The 25992-nt window shown below is 51.0% G+C and overlaps 2 protein-coding genes across 4 annotated transcripts in view; one reads left to right on the top strand and one right to left on the bottom strand.

Moving 5' to 3' along the window:
- Nucleotides 1-13287, top strand: part of EDRF1 (erythroid differentiation regulatory factor 1) — a 34685-nt gene extending 21398 nt beyond the window's left edge. For 2 of the 3 annotated variants that reach the window (XM_039836007.1, XM_039836006.1), the window contains exons 19-25: nt 1366-1589; nt 3474-3632; nt 3801-3950; nt 5239-5392; nt 7871-7986; nt 8857-9008; nt 12433-13287. In XM_039836007.1, the coding sequence (XP_039691941.1) occupies nt 1366-1589; nt 3474-3632; nt 3801-3950; nt 5239-5392; nt 7871-7986; nt 8857-9008; nt 12433-12601 (1124 nt within the window). In that variant the 3' untranslated portion in view covers nt 12602-13287. The remainder of the gene's footprint in view (nt 1-1365; nt 1590-3473; nt 3633-3800; nt 3951-5238; nt 5393-7870; nt 7987-8856; nt 9009-12432) is intronic. The other variant, XM_039836008.1, reaches the window with a different exon arrangement.
- Nucleotides 13288-14336: 1049 nt separating this feature from the next.
- MMP21 (matrix metallopeptidase 21) lies at nt 14337-21200 on the bottom strand. The gene is made up of 7 exons (XM_039835928.1): nt 21051-21200; nt 20206-20896; nt 19103-19242; nt 18731-18872; nt 17493-17750; nt 15977-16149; nt 14337-15698 (listed from the first exon to the last, which is right to left on the bottom strand). Exons 1-7 carry the CDS (start codon nt 21198-21200, stop codon nt 15399-15401), a joined length of 1854 nt encoding a protein of 617 aa, XP_039691862.1. The 3' UTR covers nt 14337-15398.
- Between the last annotated feature and the right edge of the window lie 4792 nt (nt 21201-25992).

Raw genomic sequence — 25992 nt, 5'->3', positions numbered from 1 at the left:
AGGTGTAGTTTGAGCAGTCGGCACGTGATGTGTAGGATGTCAGCGGGCAGATAGGGAAGGGGAGGGCTGTCTCCACTGAGTAGGCAGCATTGGGAAGGAGCCAGGGGTGTCGGTCTGGTGGGTGCTAGAGTAGCAGCAGGTCTGTCATTCAGAAGATGAGGCGTTTGGCTGGGCCCATGTTGCGTTTGAGGTACTTGTGGGCAGGGCGGTGAAAGGTCTGATTTAAGTAGCCAGTTACAACATGTGCTCAGGGACGCTTAGGTTAGCAGGACATAGGCTGGGAACCATCTGCATAGGGGAGATAGTTGAAGCCATGAGAATGGATATGAAAGTAAAGGCTAGACACAGCGAGAAAGGGAAGGGGCTGAGATGGAACTGAGGCTAGCAGGTGAGTTGAAAGAGTTATTATGTGCTTGTTGATCTGTGAACTGTGCTTGACATTGGGGATACAGAGAGTTCCTTGCCAGTGGAAAAACCTGTGCTTGTAAGAAAATTTTGGTATATATATATGTGTTTGTGTGTGTGTATATATATATATATATATACACACACACACACACGCACGCACATGCACGCACTTCTTTTCCCTTCCTTCCTTCCTTCCTTTTTCCCCCTCCCTCCCTTTCTTCCATTGAGATATAAGAACCTGTGCTTTTAAGGTGCCTCTGGAGAAGGAAGTCAGCAAAAGAGTGTGAAAAGTGGTAGAAACTCTGGAGAATTGGGTGAAACACAGACTGCACCTCTTAAAGCCCCATGGGACCTTATCTTTTGAATCTTCGTAAAATAGTGCTTTGCTCAGATGTGTTTGTTTGCTCGCTGTAGTATCAGCTGGTTAATATTGAAGAAGGCTGTGATCGAGTGTCGTATTAGTTTGCTTGGCTGCCGTAACATAAAACCACAGACTGGGTGGCCTAAACAACAGTTACTTCTCACAATCCGGAAGCTGAGAGTTTGAAATCAGCTGTGGCTACTGTCCTTCACTTGCAGATGGCCACCCTCTCACTGTGTCCTCACCTGGTCTTTTCTCAGTGGGTGTCCCTGGTGTCTGTCTCTTGTAAGGACACCAGTCACGTTGGATTTGGGCCCCACCTTAAGACGTCATCTAACCTTAATTACCCCTTTCAAGGCCCAGTCTCCAGATACAGTCACATTTAGGATTAGGGCCACAGCACAGATTTGGGAGTTCGGGAGGGCACAGTCTTGTCCAGAACAAGTGTGACGAGAGCGGTCAGTGCTGCTGATCCCAGGTGGCCGCCGTCCGCCAGACGCCCTGTCACTGCCAGGCTCCTCTCGTCGCGTCGAGACTGGTGGGGTTTACACTGACTGATGTCTGCTTATGGAATTTTTTCTCTTTTTTTAATGAAGTGAGCAAAAGTGTGTCTACTGCGGAGCAACAATTGTGGAAAAAGAGCTTTTCTTGTTTTGAAAAAGGAATTCACAACTTTGAGTCAATCGATGATGCCACAAATGCTGCCCTTTTATTATGTAACACGGGAAGACTGATGCGAATCTGTGCGCAGGCACACTGTGGCACAGGTGACGAGCTCAAGCGTGAATTTTCGCCGGAAGAGGGCATGTATTACAATAAGGTACCGTGCTTGCTCTCGTGTCGGACCTCGTCCACCCACGCCTCGCTCATTTACCTTGGCCGTTGTGCCACTAAAATATTGTAAAATTAAGATAATGATGAAGGCACAAGACTAGACAGATGATTAAAACCTTTAGAAACTAGCCTAGAGTACAAAGAATTTGGTATTGAAGATGACATACTGAATTGGTAGGGAAAAGATGATTATTCAGCAAACCGTCTTGGTGTAACCGGAGTAAAGGCAAATGGGTTAGAGATGGATGTGGAGAAGTGAAACTATAAAGCTGCCAGGAGAAACTATAGCAAGAAGTTCGTTTGATGGGCCAGGAAAGGACTTGCCCAGCATAACACAATAAGAAGCGGAAATCACAAAGTAAGGGATGGATAAATTTAAATGTGTGAAAATAAAGTTTTCTAAATGTGCAATAGAAAGCAACATTGAAGAGCAAATCACAGTCTAGGGGGACTCTTTATAGCACACACGACAGATCAGAGGTTAATAAACCCTTGCCATGCAAAGGACAGTTAAGAACCATTGAAAATAAACTGCCCCAATAGGAAAAAGGGCAGATAACCCTGAACAAAAAATTCATGCATGTGAAAAAAGCAAATGGTTAATGTGTAAGGAAAATTTCAAAATTTTAATTTTTATGGAAGTTAAAAATCGAGTTTATTGCTTGCCAGATATTTTTTGGGGGTCGTAACCTCTGCTGTCGGCGAGGGTGCAGGAGAACAAGGGCGCGCATTCAGTCAGGGGCTGCTGTCCCCCGCTTTGTGGAAGTGGACTTCGATGAAACCTACCCCAGTATCTCTTTTTGCTAACTAAAAGAAATCTGAAGAGAATTTTCCTTTTATGAAGAAAGGAGAAAAGTGAAAACCGCATTCAGCATGTGTTTTGCAGCAGGCATTACTGGGGCAGAGTGCACCGGAGCCGGAGCCCCACCCCGCTCTGCTCTTCCCGGGGAAGCGCACTCCGGTCTCGGCATTCTGGCATTCAGCTGCCAGAGCTTCAGGCCGCATCTGTGCTTCATCTCGGTTTATTTTGTGCATCTGTTAATAAGATGTGTCCTAGAGTAGCAGAAAAATCTAAGAACTTGTCAGGGTGTTAACGCTTTGCATAAAACCGAACATAATTAGGTGTTTTGATCATGGTGAACGAAATAAAAACTTGCGGACATTGAATTTTGGGCCTGGGAACACTCAAATTTTTACATACTAATGGTAACTGCTTTATGCCATTTCGTTTTATGAAGTTTCATAGGAACGCCCTAATTTCAGATAGTGGGGGAAACCTGCTCTTCGAAGCTGTGTAAGTTACTTTAGTGGAGAATTTATGGAATGGTAAATTTTAAAGTAAAGGAGACCTTATGTTTGTTTTTTTAAATTTGCACATACACAAAGAGTGGGTAAATATAAGAAATGCGGAAGTTACTGCTGGATAATGGAATTAAGTGTGATTTGATTTGTTTAAATATAATGACTATTTCAGAATGTGGGGCAAAGGGTGAGAAGTTGCTTTTTTTGAGTCAAATCTGACACTTTTTTATTCTTAGACTCATCAAATTATTCTTTCCAGTTTGCTCCTATAAACCGTAATTTTCATTTAGAAAGAGAAACGAAGGGAGACGGTGCACCCGCAGGCTCTGGGCAAGTCAGAAAGCCGAGGGCCCGCAGCGGACTCACGGGGCGGCGTGCAGTCCGCTCTGCCCCCGCTTCACTGCACTGGTGTCACTGACGTACCTTCTTCCTTCCCTCCTAATATCGTCCTTTTGTAAAGTCTCCAAATCCAGTTAGCACCCGGGTGACTGTGAAGTGTGTGTTATTTTCATGTGGTGTTGGCGTGTGTTTGTACTGAGTCAGGCCTGTGTTTCTCCCTCCCTCACAGGCTGTCGATTACTATTTGAAAGCGCTGCGGTCGCTGGGAACACGAGATATACACCCCGCCGTTTGGGATTCAGTGAACTGGGAGTTGTCCACCACTTACTTCACCATGGCAACGCTGCAGCAAGATTACGCTCCATTGTCCAGGAAAGCCCAGGAGCAGGTAACAGTGTGCGGAGTTATAAAGAAGCCGTTAGCCTTATGTGTCCCCTGACATATGGAGCACTTCCTCCTCGACAAGCAGGGTTTAAATGCTTTTAAACTTCTTACATAAGGCTATAGGCTTGTCGTCTTTTTTTTTTTTTCCTTCCCCTAAACAAAAAATAAACAGATCGAAAAAGAAGTCAGTGAGGCTATGATGAAGTCCCTGAAGTACTGCGATGTGGACTCGGTGTCTGCCCGACAGCCTCTCTGTCAGTACCGAGCCGCAACCATCCATCACCGGCTGGCGTCCATGTACCACAGCTGTCTGAGGAATCAGGTACGCCATTCCGGTTCAAGTGCGCTGCCAAGTCCATTTACACGTGTTCTGGCCGCTTTTCTTACATTTCAATGTACATTTTAAGTGCCATCTATTCTGTTAGCTACTTTAGAAAAACTTGGGCATGTAGGTATTTTTCCCCTCTTGCCTATGTCATGTATTTTTCCCTACTATAATTGGGTCTTAGTTTTCAAAATAACATATTTGCTTGCATGTATTATTTTGATCTTTTAAAATATAGCTAGGCTTTATAGGAATGGTTTTGTGCAAATTTTTGAGGTATACACCTCTCATCAGTTAAAATCTTTATTGTGAAATAGAACATACGTATAAAAGCGCATAGAAAAATGTATGTGAAGCATATGTGCAGTTTGAAAGACAGTAAACAGAAACCCTGTGTACCTTGCCCTTCAGTGTGTTGACATTTTGCCTGGTTGTGGCCTTTACAGAATGAGTCATCTGTACGTGTTATTCTGTGGCTTATTGCCTTTCATGCACTGTCATATTTTTGAGATTCTTCCAGGTTAGTGCAGGTAGCTGTTCATTTCCTCATTTCAGTAGTATTCATTGAATGACTAAATCACAATTCGTTTATCCATTCTATGATTAGTGAACTTTGGGGTTGCTTCAGTTTGAGGCTGTTAGAAATAATGTACTGTGAATATACATGAATATACATGAATCCTGGTACTGAAATGCGTGTATTTCTAAGACTCATTCGAGGCCTGCGTCGACGCTGTCTTCGTGCAGAGTCTTCCTTCAGCTTCTCAGAGATGGTTTTTGTTGCGTGCTGTTTCCCCTTAGCTCAGTGTCAAGACAACTGATCTCGCGGTCCCTTGGGGCATGGGTTTACCTCTGGGTTGCCCTTATTCTTTGAGGTCTGGTTTCATCAGGGAGGACGTTTTTCCACTTTGTGCTGGCCCTAGACTCCTCCCTTGCTCACAGGAGGCCCCCCAACCAAAATTCAGGTTTGCCCAGGTGGCCTCATGTCCTCAAGGCAAAAGCAAGCTTAAGAGTTCCCAGACAATTCAATAGGGGAAGAATTGTCCTTTCAGCAAGTAGTGCTGGGACAGCGGGACATCCACATGCAGAAGGGAGTTGGGCTCCTGCCTCACATCATATGCTGAATTAACTGAAAATGGGTTAGCGATCTAAATGTAAAAGCTAAAACGATCAGACTTACAGAAAAACAACACTGAAAAGCGTTTAGCAGTCCAGGAAGAGGTGATGAACGCGTTATTGCGAGACCCGAGCCTCAGGGTGTTTTCTGTTTCACCTTTGGTTCTAGGTCGGTGACGAGCATCTCCGGAAGCAGCACCGGGTGCTCGCCGACCTTCATTACAGCAAAGCCGTGAAGCTCTTCCAGCTGCTGAAGGACGCGCCCTGCGAACTGCTGCGAGTACAGTTAGAAAGAGTCGCGTTCGCAGAGTTTCAGATGACCAGTAAGTCTCGCCTTTTCGTTTCTCAGATTCGTGTGCATTGGCTTAGCGTAGATTGTCCCAGAGTGAGATAGACCTCTGGTCTCTCTCGGATACACGTAATATTGCTTACTTTTTCATTTGCCCATAGTGACTTTGGGTAAGGACCAGAGCAATCTCTACAGTTTTGGAAGTGCTTTTCAAAACTTAGAGAAATGGTTTAGATTATGCTCGGTGACTAGAAATATTGAAATATAGCCTACGATGCTCTTTGACAAGTCCTTTACACAAAGAGTTAAGCCATCGGGGACAACATAGGGGATAGTGGTAAAGGAGGGCAGTCCAGTGAACCCTCGTGAGCCGCAGCCAGTACTGGCAGCTGTGGATGATGGTTCTAGAACAGGCAGGTCCTGAACAAGGTAACTGGAGGGCAGGGCACAGAAGGGAAGCGAGACGCAGTGAGGCTGCTTATTGAGTTGTGTCCGCGGTGGGGAGGGGCTGGTTCACCTGCTCTCCTCCCGCGGAGCGGTCTTTTGAGAAATGCCTCCGCTGTGGAAGGAACAAGGAACAGTTATTCGAAGTACTGCGTTCATTTGCTTTCGTTTCAGTCGTTTTCTTCTGTAAAATTAACATACGTGATACTTAACATATAGATGACTCCATTTGTGCAGCCTCCCTGGAAGGGCGCAGGAGAGCCTGATAATGACGTTGCCGCCTCTGCGGAGGGGCCTGGAGGGCGGGAGGGAGGCCTTCACCGTGCACGACTCGGCCCTCCTACGATGTGAGAATGTGTTTCCTGTTCAGAATGGTTTTTAAAACTACTTTTTACCAGGCATTTCTGTTAACCTCTTGCCAGCACAGAATGCCTGGCTGGGTGTGTGGGGTGATCACCCGGGTTGAATGGTTGGGTGCTCTTTCTGGGGTGCTTTTTCTTCCTGTCCATCTTTGAATTTTCTGCCATGTTTGAATTCCTGGAATGAGCAGGAATCATTTATCTAAAGAAGAATAGAGAGATACTGGAAACAAATTTGCTAAGATGATATGTATGGTTAATTCTTTTAAAAGAATGTTTAATGCTGTATCTGAGAAAAATAATGTAAATATTTGGGGGATTTTGTTAGCCAGATTTGTGGGTTTTATAAGCCAGGTTGATAAATGCTCTAGTTTACACCTTTTATTCTACCTCGTTTTACCTAGTCTTTTTTTCTGTAGTACATAAGACTCAAATTTCCTGCTGTCTGTCTTCTCTGTGCCCTGTCCCCAATAGTATTTCCATTCATAATCAACAGCTTGCCTTCCAGGTACCAGGATCTACACTGAATCGTATTTATCTATTGATTTTTAAGACAATGGGTGGTTTATACTGTAAAGGAAGAAGGCAACAACATTCCCCCCGCCATCTGAAGAGTTGAGGCGCCCCCAAGACCACTTCTCACATGAGTACAGGCCTAGGGGTCCCAGAAATCACCCTCAGGTTTGACAGTTCACCGGAAGGGCTCGGAACTGTCTGAAGGGTGTTATACTTGGGGTTACCATGTGTGACAGGAAGAACAGGACCAGCCACGGGAGGAGGCACATGGGGCAGAGTGCCGAGAGCTCCCGGCACGAAGCTTCTCGAGCAGCTTCTGGCCATCCTCTGCCCACGGAGTCAGACAGCGCTCAACGCCGCAGCGACGTTCAGTCACAGTGTGCACAGAGCATGTCCTCCGAGGAGCTCACCCAGGCCTGGGTGTCCAGAGATTTTACTGGGATGCCCACAGACAGGGTTGGCTGCCGCGTGGCTGACCTTTGTCTCCAGCTGCTCTGGGGGTCATGGGCCCAAAGCCCCCACAGTGAACCAGTCATTAGGCTGTCCTGTGTGGTCCAGGTTCCTCCAGGTCAACAAAGACCCCCAGCAGACAGGGTGTTCCGAGGGCTTTAGAATCGCCTCCGGGAGCTGAGGGCAAAGGCCAGCCCAGCTTTGTGTGGACAGGGTCAGCCCCCCGCTACGCCTCAGCGTGCACAACCAGGCGGGAGCTCCTGGAGAGCAGGGCAGAGGCGCTTCGAGCTCGAGAGCTGCAGAAAAGTCTGTTCGGGTCTCAGAATAAAGGAAACCGGCTCAGCTGGTCTGACCGCCTGCTTTGAACAGCAGGTGGACACGGGTGTCTCACAGGTACTTCGGACCCGACCAGCCTTGTGTGGCTGGTAAATAGCGCGGTGGCCTTCACACCGCAGGTTCCTCCCGGCTTGTCCCCTTGAACCTGACACTCCCACACTGGCTCTTATCCAGACAGGTTGTGCTCTCACGCTGGCAGAACCAAATCGGGAGGCAGGGAAACGATGATCATATTTTTCTCTAGGGATAATTACTGAACAAAAGTTGGATTTAGAAGATTTGTTGGGATTCTCATAAGCTAACTTTACAGCGTTTGAAAATTGGAATTTTCGTTGATACGCTGAGACATTGGATGGGTTTGTAGATTTACCTGTAAAGGAACGATCATTTTGTGTTTAACACTCTAGGTCAGAATAGCAACGTTGGAAAATTAAAAACACTGTCTGGGGCTCTGGATATAATGGTGAGAACTAAGCACGCGTTCCAGCTCATCGGAAGGGAGCTCGTGGGGGAGCTGGGCCAGGTAGGTGGAGAAAACGGCTGTCTCTGTTCTTACGTGTCTTGTGCCAACTGCTGGACGTGTAAGTGGGCACATGGGGTACACGCGTGTACGAGTTGTGTGTATACAGACATACACACATGTATTTGCTCTGCATAAAAACATTAACAGCGGTTTATTATGTTTTCTCGGAATCATTATTAACTGGAATTTGCAAGTATATCTTTTATTTTTAAATTTTTTTTCTTTAGATAACCACATAGTGCTTGGTTAGTAAGGCCCTGGGAGTATAAAGTATCTGTTGAGTTTAGCTTTTCTTTGGGTTTCTTTTTGTTTTGTTTTTTTTTTAAGAGAAAAGGCCCACGCCCTCCCTCATGCTTTCTACTAAACTGCCGGGGAGCCAGGGGACGGGGAGCGGGCTGCGCAGGTTCCTGGGCCTTTCGAGTTGGCCGGCATCCCAGCGTTCGTGCTGCCTCTGCCGTTGCTCAGCGCTTCCCGAGTCCCCATGCACATGAGCCTGCGACCTTTCTCCCCGGCTGGTCACCGTGTAACACACCCGTTTCCGTCTGGCTCCTCCAGCCTCTGATGTTGGGAAGTTAGGAGATCTTCGTGAAGCATTAATTTCCTCTTTGCAAGGGCCTATTAAGTGTGAGACATTCTGTCGTGTACTTCAGTGTATTAAATGGTGTCAGGGGAGGAAGGAGGAGGCAGAGGCAGCCTGGTCACAGCCACCACCACTGCTGATAGGGCTGTCCCTTAAAACAAGTGATCTCGGGTTTGCTGGCTGTCATCTTGGTTGAAAGCTTACTGGATGAATGAAACTCAGTTCCATCACTTCCGTATGAACTACAGTTCTCGGGTAACGTAGATGAAATAACTCCTTGTTGCTTGTAGCCGAAGAGTGAGGAGGCCCCTCCGGCTGCCGATCCCTCTCCCAGTCTGAATCGAGAAGAGGTGATCAAACTCCTCAGTATATTTGAATCCCGGCTGTCGTTCCTCCTCCTTCAGTCCATCAAACTGCTGTCTTCGACTAAGAAGAAAACCAGGTAAATCAAACTGCGGGAATTTCTTTCCCAGCACCTGTGTGTGGAAGGCGCACACACAGCCCGGCCTGGCCCTGTGCGAGGGTAACCTGCAGTCTTTCCTGCCGTTTTTGTGGGTAATCCAGGATTTTCGGCTGCACTCTGCCCGGACCAGCTCAGTTAGGGGCGCCTCTCCAGGCATCCTGCTGCATGTCAAAATTGTAGACACTAAGCAGCTTTGCATCCTAAGAGTAACTGTTACCCTGTCAGCTGTAATAGTTCCTCTGTGGTCAAAGGAGAGCCTTCGTGTGGGGCAGAGCACTCACTGGTAGGTGCCCGGCTGTCTCACTCGGCCTCCTCAGTCCTTGGCGTCTGCTGTGCCCTGTGCCCTGTCACTGGTGCTGGCAGGACGCGTTGAGGTGTGAGCAGATGCACCCATGTCCTGAGGAGCTAAAAGGCAAAAAAGCAAAGTTGAAAAACTCACGGCTTTTCCTTTTAACAGCAGTGCATAATTTTTTTAATTTTTACTGGTTTCCACAAACGCGAATTCATGATATGCAAGAAACACAGCGATCCATTGATTTTCACACACCGATGGTTTGAGTAATTGGCTAGTAGGTAAATAGTTTAGCCTTACAATCTCTTTTATAATCATAACAGTCATATAGTATGACCTAGGTCATTTTTATTTTAGTGGAGGGTCTTCTGTTATTCAGGTTGTTAGTATTCTGTTGAAAAAAATTTTAAAGTTTTCGTGAATGATGCATAAAGTCCTATTAAGCTAAATTTTCAGAGTTTAAGTAAGAGATTATTAAATGTGATACTTGAGTTAATATAGTTAATACAATGACAGGTTTCAAAACAGAAATACCAGTTTCTAAGTCATTTGCCATTGGCTCATGTTTCGCTGATGTGTGTGTGAAAACGTCTCTAACGGTGCTGGGCAGAGGGGACATCTGTGCTGCAGGCCGTTATTTCCCCATGAATTGATGGACTCTTTTTGGAATAAAGGGAGAACAAAAGTAGAATTAGAAAGGAAATAGTAGTACGATTCTGTTTCGTTTTGACTGTTTCTCCCCACTCCCACCCCTGGGCAAAAAAAGTAGAATAAATTAATCTGAGTAATTACGATGTTATCTTAATTTTCTTAGAATCCATAAGAACTGTGCAATCTAAGAAAATTAAGACGCATTTGATTTGAAACATTTTTTTTTTCCGTTTGCGATTTTGCAGGCACTTCCTCTCATGACAGCTGCATTGGTGGTGTCCTGCTTTCAATGGTTATGTCTTTTCCTTTTTGAATTTAGAATTTATTTGCTCTTATACTGTATTTTAATATTTATTGCTTTAGCAGATTGGAGCCTCTTGACCTTTTGATGGCTTTGGGGTTAAATATAATGAAAAACTATTAAAATTAGAAGTAGTCTCGCAGGGTTTGGGATGTCTGCGACCATAATGCTGAGAGCAGATCCTTTAGGACGGTGGTCCTCAACCTTTCTGGCACCAGGGACTGGTGCTCCTATGAGACTCTAACTCCTGATGATCTGAGGTGGAGCTGAGGGGATGCTGTTGCTGGGGAGTGGCTGTGAATACAGATGAAGCTTCGCTGGCCTGCCGCTCATGCCCTGCTGTGCAGCCCGGTTCCTAACGGGCCATGGATCAGTACTGGTCTGTGGCCCAGGGGCTGGTGACCCTTACTTTAGGTCTGTGGGCTGTTCCTGGCCAGATATGTACATTTAATATTTGGTTAAGATTAGTGAAAAGGAAAATAAAAGAATGTAAGTCAGTTGCCTTTGGAGAAAAGATGACCCTATGAAATGACAGGACCCTTCTGAACAGACTTCATGGTTCAGTGAAGTGATTGATGAGCGTGGATTAAGGGAGGGAATGTTGTATAGAAATTAAAAGATGATTTAAGATTTAGAATTATGATCAGAACAAATCAAAGAGTTTTAAATTTACGATCCCAGAAGCCGTCAGTCATCTTCAGGCTTTTAGCTAAAATGGATGTCATTGTCCATACAGAAGGAGCCGTAACTTCCCACATTGGGTGCTATTGCCTTGATCACTGTTAGGAGTTCAAATATTTTATAAGATTATCTGAGGTTTCATGAATGTTAACCTCTCTCTGCCAAAAAGAACCCCTGAAACACAGCCATCGTAGGCCCAGACTGCAGACAGTGAGTAAAAGTGAACTGTCACTTTTACTGTGCCATGGGCGGTGCTGGGGGAAGGAGATGGGGAGCTTTGCCTGATAAAAGAAGTAGGCATAGGGGGGAGGAGAGCAGTGGGCCCACGTTGGTTCCAGCCTGGGCCTGTGTCAGGCCAGCCGCGGGATGGCAGGGGGTCCTGTTGGGGAGGATGGGAGGGAGGGGCCAGGAAGGGGGAGGAGGTCAGTTTTTACAGCCTGAGCCTTGACGTGGGCCAGAGGGAGGTGCCAGAGACGGAGTGCTCGGGCAAGGAAGAGAATCGGCACGTTCACGAGTGGGAAGAACGTGACTTTGGAAGTCAGGAAATGACGTTTGGACCTAGATCCAAATTAACCCTTCCAGGCCTTAGTTTTCACAGCAATAAAAGAAGAATACTGGTCCTTGCCTTCGAGGGGACAGGGCTGTCATGTGGCTCAGATGGACATGCCCACTCTCAGGAGCGACGCGGTTGTGAGCTGTTACCTGGTCGTGTGGCCAGGGATCTGTGATCCATCTGGGCTCATTTTTAAAGGATGTTAGACATGAACTGCTATGCAAATTACTAGTCTTTTTCAGTAGTCACATAAATATAATCCACTGATCTATTTTATGGGAAAATATTTTCAGAACAAACTGCAAACTGCAGTTTCCTTGTAAACAGTGGTAAACTGGAGTACTGTCTAGAACCCGCCAGCTGGGGGCGCTGTGCACACGGATGTTGCACTGGCCTTTCAGATACTGGAGGTGCAGTCGTTCTGTAAGTCAGGAGTCTGTGCTTCCAGCCCTGGGTGATTCTAGCTCCGGGGAGAGCAGGTCCATGCCGCCCACCCAGGCTGAGGACCGCGGAGCTCGATGTGAGGGTGGAGGGAGCGCCCCGGCCCTCGGCTGACTCCACTGCGTTTTCTCCGTGGAGTATGTCACCTGACACTCGGTTAATGCTGTCTTCCCAGACCTCCTTCCCCGACAGAGCGCACACTCCACGGAGGCCGGGACTTTTGGTCTGTTGTGGTCACTGCCAGGAGCAGTTCCCACTCTGTAGTAAGCACTCAAATATCTGTAAAAAGAATACCTGTAAAAAAAAAAATTGGTTTTGCTGTATTGAAATTGATGTCTCAGATGAGCAGGCGGCATGGGACAGGCCTTCCCTGCGGAAGGCGGTGGCTGGCCCGTCACTGCGTTGTTGCTTCTCTTTCTGGACGGTCGGGGGCACCACTGCTCACGTGACCTCTTGTTCTGTTTCGCTTTCGTTTTTAACCCAGCAATAACGGCGAAGACGACGTAGCCCTCAAAACCAACAAGCAGATTTACTCCCAGCTTTTGAGAGCTACAGCCAACAGAAACACAACTCTGTCTGAAAGGATCGACGTTCTTACCCATTTGCTGGATCAGCTTGCTCGCGGCGGCGGCGGCGGCGGCCCCGTCCAGTGACTCACGCCAGGGCGGCGTCCGCCCAGACGCTGTCAGTGCCTTCTGCACTCGGGGGCGAGTTTGTCCATTTGGTGCTTCGTTTAATTAAATACACGGGGATACCCACTTACCGCGGGCCCAGCAGTGGAACCGCTGAGCCCTCATTGCCCGTGACAGACACATCACGGTCGAATTCTTTGGCTTCTTCATGGAAAGTGCTAAAAATAGTCAGACTTAAAGCTCCCGGCACTGATTTCTTCGAGAAATACATGGCACCTCAACGTTGACAGACTTGCTGTGATGCAGTTACACTTTTAAATGTTTTTGAAGTATGTTAAGCTGTATGGGTTTAAGCTGTAATTACTTGGGGTAAATGCTCCTTTGGTCAAGGGAACTTTATTCCAGTGACGTGAGTGGCCCGGCGACGTGAGTGGCCCGGTGGGTTCGGGCAGCGGCCTGCACGTGCGCAGGGCTCCCCGCTCGCGGCCCGGGGTGAGCTCGGCCCTTCGTGTGCTGCGGTGCAGGAGTTTTGAAGATGCATCGAGCAGTTCCCTGTATTCAGTGCATGTTCTGAGGGACCTACTTTTCTTTCCCTTGGTGACAGTTGGTCAAGAGTAGGTACTACTCCCGTCTCCCCCCCACCTCACCCCTGGCCTTTTTTATTTTAAACTTGAAACTGTGAATAAGGTAAAATTATTTTGAATAAATAATTTATTTATTTAAAATGTCTTTGTCTTTTTCCATTTTATATTCCTCACGTTGAGTTTTGATGCGGTTAATACATTTTACAAAGTAAAGATTCAAATATTAAAAACAAAATTCTGCCATACACTAAATCCTCCCTGGATTCTATGCATCGCTCGCTGCCGCTCGGTGGCTCCTGTCCGGCGCACGCGGACGCGTTCGGTGCGGTGCTCGTCCCGCCGTAGTTACTGATCGCGGTTGCGGGAACAGTAACGCAACACATCAGGCATCCTCTTCCCTGTCAGGGCGACGGTCTGGGCTGGCGTGCAGGCCGCCTCTGCAGACGAGCTTGCCTGGCGCCCCAGCCCTCTGGCCTGGTCCTGAGCGAGGGACGAGGCGCCCGTGACCTCCGTCGGCGACAGCTGCGGTCATTCCCACTGCAGATCCTCCAGCCACGCCTCTGAAGGGATCTGACCTGTGCTAGGAAATGGTCTGGAACAAACCTGTTTTAAGCTCGATTTTTATCAGCTGCTTTCTCGTACACTGAGATTTTCAGGTGTGTCCCTTGTCGGTGAGTTGACATCTGTCATAACTTCGCAGAACTATTTCTTGCCATTTGTCCACTTCCTTGTTTTTTAGTTGCATTGTCCTTAGGACAGACTTGCATCAATTTTCAAATATTAATCGTCGAAACGTTTAAAGTTTTGACTAAATTATAAAGCAGTTGTACAAAGTCAGCGATGTCCCCTATCGGGACCGCTGCCATTCTGCCCCCCTCCCCTCCGCCCACCACAGCAAGCACACCCAGGGTCACACTGTCCTTGCGAGTTAACCTGGACACTTCCCTCATACACATCTAACTTTGGATTCACAAATTCGAAAAGGGTTTTCTACTGAAGTAGAAACAAGCTGGAGTTGGGGATGAGAGTTGCTTGCTTAGTCTAATCACCTCTCCTTAGCCAAACAGCCTTTCAGTCAAGAGGGAAATTTGTTTTTAAGCCAGAAGATAAAAATACTAGCTATCTTCCCTTGTCAAAGCAATAGTATGAAAGTTCCTACAGGGGTTCAAAGGGTATTTTACTGATTTTAAATGAAATCTCCCTAAAGTGCTTCAGTTTTAGCTGTTCCTCTAAGAACTGTTATTTGTACCCCGATCGTCGAGACCACTGAATCTTTTTCAGTTAATTTCAGTGCCTAGTTTTGTGCACCTCGTTTCGTACGACATTGAGAGTTTTTGTGTTAAGAGGTAATGGGACATGATGCCTGCCCTAGAGAAAACTGATACAGGAAAACTAGTCATCCAGTTACCTTCCAGAGCCTCACCCTCAGAACATAAACAAACTGCCAAATAAAGTGTTTCCTGCTTGGAAGAGGAAGGAGCGCGTTATATGACCTGTGGCAGGCCAGAGGCTGTTCTGTGCAGCTCCACTTGGGGTGCAGGCTGTATTCAAACAAAGCACTCCAGGAGTGCAGCGAGGGCAAGGGCGCTAGGCTGCAGGGAGGTGAGGGTCAAGGGCGACCACTGCCTTTGACCTTGGACAGGACACAACTAGTGAGCTTCATTCAGCGTCTTTGGCCGGAATGTGCACAGCAGTGTCTGTCCTGCCACTGGGACAGAGTTGTGAAGATCGAGAGAGATGCTTGGAAAGAAAGTCCATGAACACGGTCAAGTGTTACAAAACATAAGTTACTCCGACGATCTTGGAGTGTAGTTCATTCGAATTCTGCGTCCTTTCTCACTGAATCCTTAAGCTCAGTGCAGTAACACTTTCATGTCCTTGGGGAGAGGTGTCTTCTCTGATGAGACCCCCTGGCTATGGCCATGTTCCTGGCTACCCAGGAAATGGGGGGAGGGGTGGTAGCAGGGGACAGTGTCGGGACCTTGCTACGGAGCCCTGGAGAGAGTGGGAAGCAAAGAGCAATTCCTCGGGACTCATTTTTAACCTTTCCGAAACAATGTGTAAAATGACTTGGGAAATGACTCCCCGAGAAACTGATTTTTGAATCGAAGTTCAGGTAATGCCCTTCCCGCTGGGCTGTAACTTAGGGAGCCCCATCCGCTTCTGTTACTAAATCCCAGACTCTTCCTCTTAGGAGCGAAACCCTTGGGCTCTGCATCGGCCTGGTTCCCTCATCACATGTTCAGGGTGGAGGTGTGGACGTCACACACGTCGAACCACGTCCCCGAGATCGGCCGCGGGGGGAGCACGCCGTTGGGAGGGAGCCCAGGGCGCCGGCGTCTGTCCTCGTCACTCACCACTTTCCAGTACTGGTGGCCTTTGAGGAGGAAGACGGCCTTGTGCGCGTAGGAGTAGTAGGCCGCGTCCAGGTGTCTGACGGGGTGGCTCTGCGGCTCTACGGCCGGGAAGACGTCGGTCATCATCTTCGGGTAAGACCCAAGGACTTGATTCCTGTTGATGTCGAATGCGAACACCTGCAGAGCAAGGAAAACAAGACTGGCTTTTCTGGAAATACTGATCTGAGGTTAATTTCTAGCGATGAGGTAAGTCAATCTGTGACTGGGCACCGAATTCTTTGGGCGGGAAATTTTTAATTTTCCATTAAAAATTAAACGGAATGATCTGTTGGCAGGGGATGATCTGCCACATAGGCCTGCGGTGACAGGACAGATTTCACTAAGGACTTGGTCGTCTGACCAGCTTCAGTTAGAGGTGACAGAAGCAACAGCAGGCTGCAAAGCCTTCTACTTACGAGGGACCCTTTGAAGAAGTAAATTAGCTGCTTCCTTCGGTCATAGAAGGCAGTGTCCAGGGGACTTGGGATCCCAGGAAATCCTTCTGAAATCAGTTTGGGGTAGCTTTTTCCTTGTTCGTCTTCTGTGTGGGCCTGATCCTTGTCACTGTCATATCTCCAGTATTGATTTCCTGAGAGCCAAACAAAAACCGTTACCGTGGTTTGTCACTGTAAAATCACAGGCAACGACAAAAGGGACGGCCTTCAGCAGAGGCCCCGGCCACCATGACGCTCCGCTGTGATTCCAGAGGAAAGACAGGCTTCCTGCCTCTGGGTGAAGCTTCGGCCCAAGTCCGTGATCTCCCAGATCCAGAGTTACTTCTAGATCTGACCCCGCAACCCCGATGTCAGTTACAGTTCGGGACTTCTCCAACCGGGGAGGGAGGTGCTCTCGACTCTGAAACAGCCAGACTGTCGAAGTCCAGCCCGAGGCACGGTCTCCACTGACTGCTCTGAAGGGCTTCCTCGTCTGTGATGTGAAGGGAGGCCAAGGCCAAGTTCATTCATGAGTTTCTAATGCAAACTTCGCATGTGGAGTTCTTCGGTTTGGCTCTTGCCTCACTCGTTTTGAGCCACTGCGAGCAACATGGTTACATTCCCAGGATGCTGGCAGAGACAGTGCCCACGGTTTATCTCGGGACGGCAGGGAGAAGGGAAGCAGTGACCACGACACCGAGTTTGTGATGCTCCTGGGACATAGGCACAGGGGCCCTGGGCAAAGTGGCTGGGTGGGGAGGAAGCAGCGAGAAAGGCCCGAGGCTACCTGTCCTCTGATCACCAAGGCCACTGGGCTCTCTGCGTTCCTGCCTCCCTGCAAAACCTGCTCCTCCCAGCTCAGACTGCCAGGGCATCCTTGCCGCCTCTGGATAAAGTCCGCCCCGGCCCCTGGCATTCAGGCTCTCCATGTGCGGGCGACATGCTCGTTTCCTCCCAGCTCTAAGGCTGTGAGTTGGACCACCCCCTGTGCCTTCCCCCAGCCCCACCTCCCCGCCACACAGCACGCTGGTGTCCTCCCGGGGCACTCCAGGTCCTCCTACCCATCCTTAAAGCTGGGGCCAAGCCCTGACTCCTGGGTGGCTCCAGCACCTGACTCTGGGTGACAGTGATCACCTCCTGTGCTCATTCTACGCCTTTAGATCGTGCTTCTGCTGGTAGGCTTCTAAGGTGTTTTCCTCTCCAGAATCAGATCGAAACTTGTGTGGTTTCCTACAATTCTTTGGCAGCCGCCCCAGATCCCAGCACTGTGTGTTTACGCATGCATTCACTCGCCCCTTCATCAACTGGATGCGTTCCGTGCCTCGTTAAAAAGATCAGGGCTACAGCGCCCCTCCTGTGCTCACAGAGGTTATGTCTGACGGAACACGGAAATTAAGTAATCTCAAGAGCATTACAAAAGATTCCCCGGTAGGGGCTCAGAGTATTGGTTCCGAAAGCATTCGTTTGATAGAACCGAGCCGTCCACAGGGACCTGTACCTTTAAAGAAATAACGTTCGTCCCTTCTCCAGGTCCAGATGTGGACGACAGCGTCTATGTTCTGGGCTGGGACTCCCTGCCAGCCTGCGACGATGCGGATGGGGTCCCCGTAGCGTGTCCGGTTGTTCCGGTTCTCGTAGAGCCAGTACCAGCTGTTGCGGAAAAAGTACGTGCTAAACCTCAGCAGCGCCGCCCCGCGGTGGTCTTCCTCTCTGCGGATCCAGTCAAACGCAGTGTCAAATGAGCCTTCGCATGAGCCTTAAAAAACAAGCAAACAAAAAGCCCAGCCCCTCGTCACCGGCTGCAAAGCCCACAGTTCCTACCTTCACGTACGACTTGTCTAGAGACAACTGCAAAGCTGGACGTTGCTATGAAAACACCTTAAAGCAAGACCTCACGACACTGGAAGTAGCCTTCCCTGGCTGAGTGGACAGAGGGACCCCGCTGGCCTGCAGCAGTGCTGGGCACATGGGTTGTTCTGGCTTCATCATTAAAGCGCTCCCGGTCACTCTCTCAAGTGTCCCCAGTTTGGATGCGAGTTATACGATCACCCTAAGCACAGCTGATGCCTCTTCTGGTGGCTGACCTGACTTCCCCCGAGGGAGGAAGTTTCGTCCTGGGCACACACAGGAGTAGATTTCCACGGACGGACATAAACGTGTCCTAGCATTTGTCACTCTCCAAAGATGCTGCGGGGCAAGAACGGGACGGTTTGAGTAGAACAGAAATGGGGACGGTCCCTGTTTTCGATGGAAAAGTGGAGGGCGGGTTCTCTTTCCTGCAGCCTCAGTGCCAAATCCGATCACTCCATTAAGTAATTAATTGCCAGCACTTTGGCCTGAACAATTAAATAGACATTAAAGCTCATCTGGTTGTGCTGTTCTTTGCCTTCAGATTGCAGACGACTTCTTCAGCGGCTTCCGGCTCCTGGAGCTCTCATGAGATGCCACTCCTGTGTCTGGAAAACCACGTGCCCCCTCCTTCCTCTCAGGGAACATAATGCATTGTGTGAGAGAGAGGACACGGGAGGAAGCACCCATGGGACTGCTCTGCTCCCCACGGTGGCCACAGTCTGGCATGGCCGCCTTCGACTAGGGATTGGCACCCCAGAGCCTGGAGGCAGCTGCCCTCGCTGCCGTAAGTTGTACTGTTTGGTGCCCTTTGGGGGCCAGCCTTGCAGGGAGGAGGTTTGGGGTCCTCCGTCAGCTCTGAGCATGGCCTCTCCCAAGCAGCCTTACCATACAGCTTTTGAACTGCCTTCCTGTCTGACCAGTCCAACTCAAACGCAGGCCCCTGGGGAAGATAATTTGGCTGCATTACAGATCCTGTCCTGTAGGTGTGAGGCAAGCCGAGGACGTGGCCAATTTCATGGACGGCCACCTGGAAAGGAACACAGACCATCAGTGCAGTGCTGACCCAGGGTGTCTGAGGGCCACTGGGAGCCGTCCCACCACGGAGGCCGGCTGTGCCTGGGGAGGGGCCATGCTTGGTAAGAAGGGACGATGCTGAGAACTGGGGAGCTTCCTCGGAAGGGAGTGGGTGCTCCCCTGGACCCCGGCCAAGGTGGCAGTGCCCTTTGCGTGGTCTACGAGCAGCGCGAGGGCACTTACTTTGAGAAGGCTGATGCCCCTGTCGCTGGTGGGAGGTGTGAAGTGTTCATCATCGTCAAAGTGAATATCACCCAGGCGCCAGGCATGTGCAAACTCCTGTCCACTCCCATCAAAAACCCGAGGACAGCCCAGGTGCCGGCCTGGCGAGGGAGAGGGAGGTGGTCCAGGTGAGCAGGAGTGCCCACTGCATAGACTGCCCAGCTCCCCGGACCGGGGAACGCAGACACCTGCAGGGTTCCCAGCCTCGAGGGACCGGCAGTCTGGGAGCAGAAGTGGCACCTCCTGGACTAACTCTTCCACGTGAGGCTTGCGTGACACACGGTGGATCATGAGCAATGTGTTACAAAATCTAAGGGCATAAACGGCTGTGGGCCACATGCTACAGGAGCCAAGAGGAGAGAGGCTGTCCCACTGCCAGCGAGCCGGGTGTATTCTGGGACATGGAGCGCTGTCGAAAAGCTGATGGGGGGGACGAGTCGTGCCCTGGACCCTGACAGCTGGCGCTCATGGAATACAGGGGGTGCTGCCACGTGGCAAGGCCCGTCCCTTACATTAGCATAGTTTTTCAACAAACTGTGCCCTGGTACTTCTCAGATTAGGAACTTAATCCAGTGGGACCAGCGTTGTACGGCTGTTAGCACCCCTCCTTCCTAGATGAGGCTGCAAAGAAGTGACTTTGTGCAAACCCACCTTGCTAGGAGGCAGTGGGGCCTGGACGAGGACGGCTAGTCTACCTTGTGCCCTGGGGCACACTGAGCCCTCTGTGAGCAGTGCTCATCGGGCTGACCTCTGATGTCCCCAAGAGATCACTCTGGGCTCTTTGTAGGGTGACACGCCTGGGCCCTCTCCAGTCACTTACAATAAAGCAACATCTGGAGGGCTTACAATATGCCCACGGCCTGACAGGTGACATCTCTGGACAGCCTTGGGAGCACGGTTGGTGCTGCTGCTCTGCGGGTGCCTGCGGCCGGCAGGAGGCCAGGGAGGAGTTACCCAGGTGGACCTGTTTGCCTGAAGTCCCCATTATGCTAATGCGGCCCTACTTCAGGCTCTGGGGGAAGGCAGAGAGGGGACACGGCCTGCGCAGTCTTCGCCCTTCTTACCTCGTCCAAAACCCAGCTTTATGTCAATCGTGGCTGCAGGGCCAGTGAGGTCCTCGCGAAAGTCCAGGGGCATCACCTCGCTCCACATCCTGAAGGCCAGGCGGAAGATGTACCTCTGCTCCTCCACGGAGAGCTGGCTGCTGTAGCCCTCCGCCACCAGCCTCCAGGTCAGGGTCTTTTTGGCGAAGGCCCAGGTGCCCCCACCCTGAGGGGAGCCCTTGGGCTGCAGGTCCGGTCCTGGGCGCAGAGTCTGCAGGAAGCGCTTCGGCCGGGCCCTGGGGCGCTGGCCCAGCGGGGTGGGCCGGGTCTGGGGTGCAGTGCTGGTGGCCTGCAGCTGGGGCTGAGTGTCCGGGACGCCGCAGCGAGGCCGGTTCATGGCCGCCAGCGTGGCCGCGTCCAGCTCCCCGCTCGCCGGCAGCGCGTTGACCTTCTGGAACTTGCGCAGGGTCTCGGCCAGGGCGGCGCCCGCGGGGCGCTCAGGCGGCGGGGCGGCGTGGGGACCCCTGGCCCCCGCCCCCGCGGGCGCCTCGGCCCAGCCGTATTTGGACAGGAACCGCTGCAGGAGAGAGAGGCACGGGGACCGACGGTGGGTCACCTGCCCGGCCCCTGCCCGTTTCCGCCGCCCGGGACGGCGCCTTTGCGTCCCGTCACCCAGTGTCCGCTGAGTGTCCGCCTGCGCCCGGCGGTGTTTCTACCTCGTGCTCACCGGTGGCCTGTGCGAGGTCCCGCGCCTGGGGTGGGGGCGCGCACGTGTGCGTACGTGCACGGGTGTGCGCGCGTGTGCAGGTGTGCGTGCACGTGCGCCTGTGTGTGCCAGAGCGAAGCGCGCCTCGGGCTTCTCCTACCTGCGCCGCCGGGAGGTCGGCGATGGGCGCGGCCCGGCGCCGCGGCGACGGCGCCAGGTCCGAGCGGTCCCGGCTGTGGAAGAGCGTCTCGGGCCGGGCGGGCCGGGGGGCCGCGAGCCAGCAGAGCAGCAGGACGCCGGCGGCGAGCATGGCCCGGCCCGCGCCCGCGCCCGCGCTCCCGCCTGCGCGCCGGCTGCCGCCCTTCCTGGACGTGCGATGCGCTCGCTCTTATACGCAGCCACGGCGGGGCCAGCCTTTCTCACCCAGGCCCGAAGTGTGCCCACCTGGAGGCCCCAGCAGGCCCTGCGCGCGCTGCCCTTTGAAGACCCCAGCACCACCCCTCTTGCTGGGGTGAGAACGCCTCCCCTCGCAGCCTGCGCCGTTCGCCACAGTTTGCCAAGACCCCAGGTAATTACATCGCGAACTTGCAGCCGCCTGTGGATCGCGTTTCTATGGTGATGTGCGTGTGGGTAACTTTGCTGCCCAAGTGAGCTACGAGGTGTCCATCAGTGTCCATCGCGCCTGGCAGTGGAGGTGCAAAGCCCTCTCGCCCCCCGCCCGTCTCAGAACTGCACCTGCGTTTGAACCACCGCACGTGACCACTAGTTTGCTCAGAGTTTGGGTCTTTTTCTTTTGGTGAGCAAGGGTTTGAGGATATTTAGTTTGTTTCTTTTTTTTCTTGTTGATTTTCTTTTTCTAGAAGGAATGCTTAACCAGCATAGGAAAATGTAAAATTTTACAGTACTGAGAATAAAAGAGGAAGTCCTATGATTTAGATGGTAACATTTTGCTGAATGTTCTTGCAGATACTTATATTGCGTACGTGGGTAGAGAAGTAGCTGCGTGTACCGTTTTTCACAAGTCAATAGAATATCACAGGCGTCTTCTGTGCCTGCGAATATAGGTGTTTATCTTCCTAGTTGATGCCTACGTGGTGCCCTTTCTGTGGGTCAGGGATTTTTATGTGAGGAAGAGCTGGGATCACCCGAGGTTCCAGAACACGCCCTCCTCAGTGTCACCTCACGAAGGCAGAAGATGGGGAGGAAAAAGGCAGGCTGGGCCAGGTTCGGCTGCTGGGAATGTCTAACTGGTCATGTCAGGGAGCCTGAGGGATGGGGTCCTCCAGGCCCGTGACTGCAGGCGAGAGCTTGGAATTGCAAAGGTCTCACAAGAAGAGCATGTGTGTGGGGGAGGGGCTCTGCTTTAGTTATGCACTCAGCCATCAGTCAGCAAACACTTGTCACTTTTCTAGGGGCAGGGACTATGGAAATGAGCATGATGGACTCACTCCTTGTCCTCATGGGACATATATTCTAAATGGAGGAGACAGACAAGAAACAAAACAACAAATGAAAAATTCAAATAGCGACTGGGGCCAAGAATAGGGGAACTGAGTGCCTTGGAGGTGGCGGGAGGGTCAGTATTAAGATGAGCAGGAAAGACCTCCTGGAAATATGAAGTTTGAGCAATGAAGGAAAAGGACGCAGTCACATGTGACTGGAGGTTCCGGGGCGGTGGAGGCAAAGGTCCTGAGGCAGGTGCATAAGGGAGGAAGGCGTGTGGTGGGTGTTGGTGACGGGGAGGGAGGTGGCAGGTTGGCATTGGAAGGGGGAGGGGCAGGTGAGGAGGGGTCTGTGGGTCACACAATTTGGATTCTACTCTGAGTTCCGTGGGAATCTTTTGAGCAGGAGACGGGTTTTATTGATTGGTTATCTAAAGAATCCTCCCATCTGCTCTGTGGATGGATGATAGACTCAAAGGGGTACAGCCCAGAGGCAGGTGCAGACTGAACCTCTGGCCTGGCGGCTCCCCTGGGTGCCCCAGCAACCCTTCTGTGCCAGCATGGTCTGGTGGCCCTGTAGCCTGACGTGGAGGCCCTGTAGGTTCACGGCATGGAATTCCTCATCACTACTCGCTCACTGGGCTCTGCGACCTTAGAGTTCCTGGGGAGGACACAGCACCAAACTGTGACCCAGGGGGGACCCATTCCTGTGACCTTGAAGAGCTGTGCTCACAAGGAGCTGGGACACTTGCCGAGGTACCTGCACAGCCCCACTCAGGTTCTGCCAGCTCGGAGACTTCCGGGGCCGGCCGTGTACCAGGTGGGGACTGGGTGTCCAGGTGTGACCGAGCAGGAGGCGTGAGTGTGGGTGAGGTGGGGGCCCTTTGAGTTCCCAAGGACTGCTCACCCCCAGCTGTGTCCACGGCTCCCGGCCCTTCTTACTGTACCCGTCTCCTATAGACATGATCTCTCACCACCCTGAACCATCACGGAGCGGGAAGGCTTCATGGTTACTCTTCTGGGAGGGGACAAGCAGGTTCACGGTGTGGAATTTCTCATCACTACCCTCGTTCCTACTTCGCGCTCTCTCTATTCAGAAGCAAACCCCAGGCATCACATGTAATTTTATGCGTAAATATTCAGTATGGAGATCTGTATAAGACAGGCTATTTGAAAAAAAAATAAAAAAGGAAAGCATACTGCCATTTTCCTGCCTTCGAACTCAGCGATGGCCCTGAGCAGCGTTCACGTTGTCAACTGTGGCCTCATTCTTTATTAAATTTTAAATTAGCTCTGGCTGGAAGGCACATCTTGAAAACTTTCTGTACAACGGAAACTAAAAAGATGAAGGGCAGAAAGAAATCACTAGAAGTGGCACGCAGGCGTTGCGTTCTCACGTGACTACGCACACGACATTTGTAGAGAGTCGGAGAGAAACCGGCCCCGCCGGCTGCCAGTCCCCACACCTGTGCCCGACCCAGTCCCTGGTCTCCGTGAGAAGCCTCGTGTAGCTCCTTAACTCCCTTGTCTAACAGGACTGGCCTGGCAGGCTCTCTGCACCTGGGACCGGAGGGACCTGTCTCGGACCGGTAGCCTCCTCCGGTTTCTTCTCCCTGTGCCACGTGACAGACGTGTGTCTATTTTTCAATTACACGTGTCAGGTATACGTTTTATGTATATGCGGTTTTATAAAACTATGTGGTTATATATACGTCGATTATATTTGTCAGCGTATCAGTTTACTTAACCGTAGTAATATGTCAATGAACATATATGTGACTGAACATGTATATCACATCAATGAACATATATGTCACAACATATATTGTGATAAGTGGCTGCAGAGTGTCCCTCTGTGGCTAAAACAAAGCGTGTCTTGAGCGTAAGGGCATTTACTCCTCACTTGACCGGGTTTTCCTTCTGTGTTTTTTATTAAAATCTCAAACTACGTTTTGATTAGAAGACAAACCCTAAATGTTTTCTGTGGAACAAACGAAAACCTGCGAAGGAACAAGACTGAGAACAAAATTATTCAAAATATGATCCGGATGTTCCGTATGACCTGGGAGGCTAGAATTCTGAACGTGGAACAGAACTGAGAACTCCGTGAGAGAGCTGGTGTCCTGAGGGCTGATGTCACACAGCCCGTGTCCTGACGGGTAGAAAGGACTCAGATGGTGCCTGTCGATTCCGTGAGCTCTGGCTGAAGACAGTGCTCCTGAAAGTCAGGTCTTAAGACTTGCACGACAGCTGTCCCTAACGATGAAAATTACATCCTTCTTAGGGATCAAAGGTGTAAGAAATTTACTACTGAAGGGCTTTGTTCACTAAAATTCATTTTTTTCTCTTTTGTGCCGTCTGGTGCAGCTGGCCTCACGCGGCTCAGGGCGACTGGACTCGGGGAAGTGTGCCTGCGATTTGGGGCGCTTGCTTGTCTCTCGGAGCGTTCTTCTCCCCAGTTATCGCTCAGCCTTTGAGTGGACGAGCTCCTCGAGGCTCAGTGTCGATTAACCAGAGTGCTTATTCCAGATAAATTGGATTTTGAGGAAACCAGTTGGATTTAGGAGGAAAAGTGGCAGAGGAAGTTGTGTGACCTGCAGAATGAGGGACAGGAGCTCCTGGAGAAACAGGTTCCTGGTCTGTGCAGGACACTCCGCATATCTCAGCCTGGGGAAGGGTTTGGCTGGAAGCTTCTAGAATCTCCTTAAATGCCCAGGTGGCAGGACCCAGTTGTCAGTGGGAGAATTGAAAACTTTTTCCCCCAAATACCTATTATTTACAAAACGGGTCTGCATATTCTCAGACTGACATAACTTTCTGGAAAAACACATTTCCTTAGTTGTTCCCACGGGAGGCGTTCCGGCTGATGCACACGAGGGCTCAGTTCTGACTCTGAGAGCGAGTCTGTTTCAGGGGGCCAGGTGTTGGCCGTAAGACGACGCGGCGGAGTGCGGGCCTGTGCGTTCCGTGCAGCCACACCCCGCCGCCCATGGAAGGACAAGGATGCCATCCCGCCGCTCTCCTGACGTCCTTCTCTCTGGACTGGGCATTTCGGTCCCTTTCCATCCACGAATAAACCCTTTACGCAGCTGGGCCAGCTGAGGCTCCTCGGCCTCCCTGGGGGGAGTCAGCCATGAGGCCTGTGGTTTCGGGGTGGTTCTTCCTCCACCGAAGGGGGCATAGCGGGCCGTGGGGAAGGGAGGCGCGTTCGCTGCGCGCCCGCACTCTGCCCAGGTGCGTGCTTCGTTTCCAGATCGAGAAGATTGACGTGGAGGTTATGATCGCCGTCGGTGGCGCCTTGCTGATTGCTGCCTTTGTGCTCATGTGCTGTTTCCTCTGTGTTTACTGCAAACTGGCCAAAGTACTGAGGTGAGTGACCTCGGTCAGAGTGAGGACACCCCTCAAACGGGAGCAGGGTCTCTCCTTGCCCTGGGGCCGCGCGCTGGGCGAGGTCAGGAAGGTGGGGGGTGGGCAGGTTTGAAAAGGCAAAGGCAGGTGAGCCTAGAATCTTGGCTTCCTCCCCTTCTGGCTTGGGGTCGTGAGCTGAAAAGTGAGTGTTCTCAGCCAGATGGCTGTGTGTCGGCGCCGCGGTGCTGTCACTGACCTCGGGGCTTTGCCCTCAGACTGGCTGGGCCCCTCAGTCCCTGGCACTGCGGACCG

Source organism: Pteropus medius, unplaced genomic scaffold (genome assembly GCF_902729225.1).
Source record: "Pteropus medius unplaced genomic scaffold, Ma_sr-lr_union100, whole genome shotgun sequence".
Lineage (NCBI taxonomy): Eukaryota > Metazoa > Chordata > Mammalia > Chiroptera > Pteropodidae > Pteropus > Pteropus medius.
Note: the sequence above shows the minus strand (reverse complement) of the source record. Positions and strands in the feature narration are given on the sequence as shown.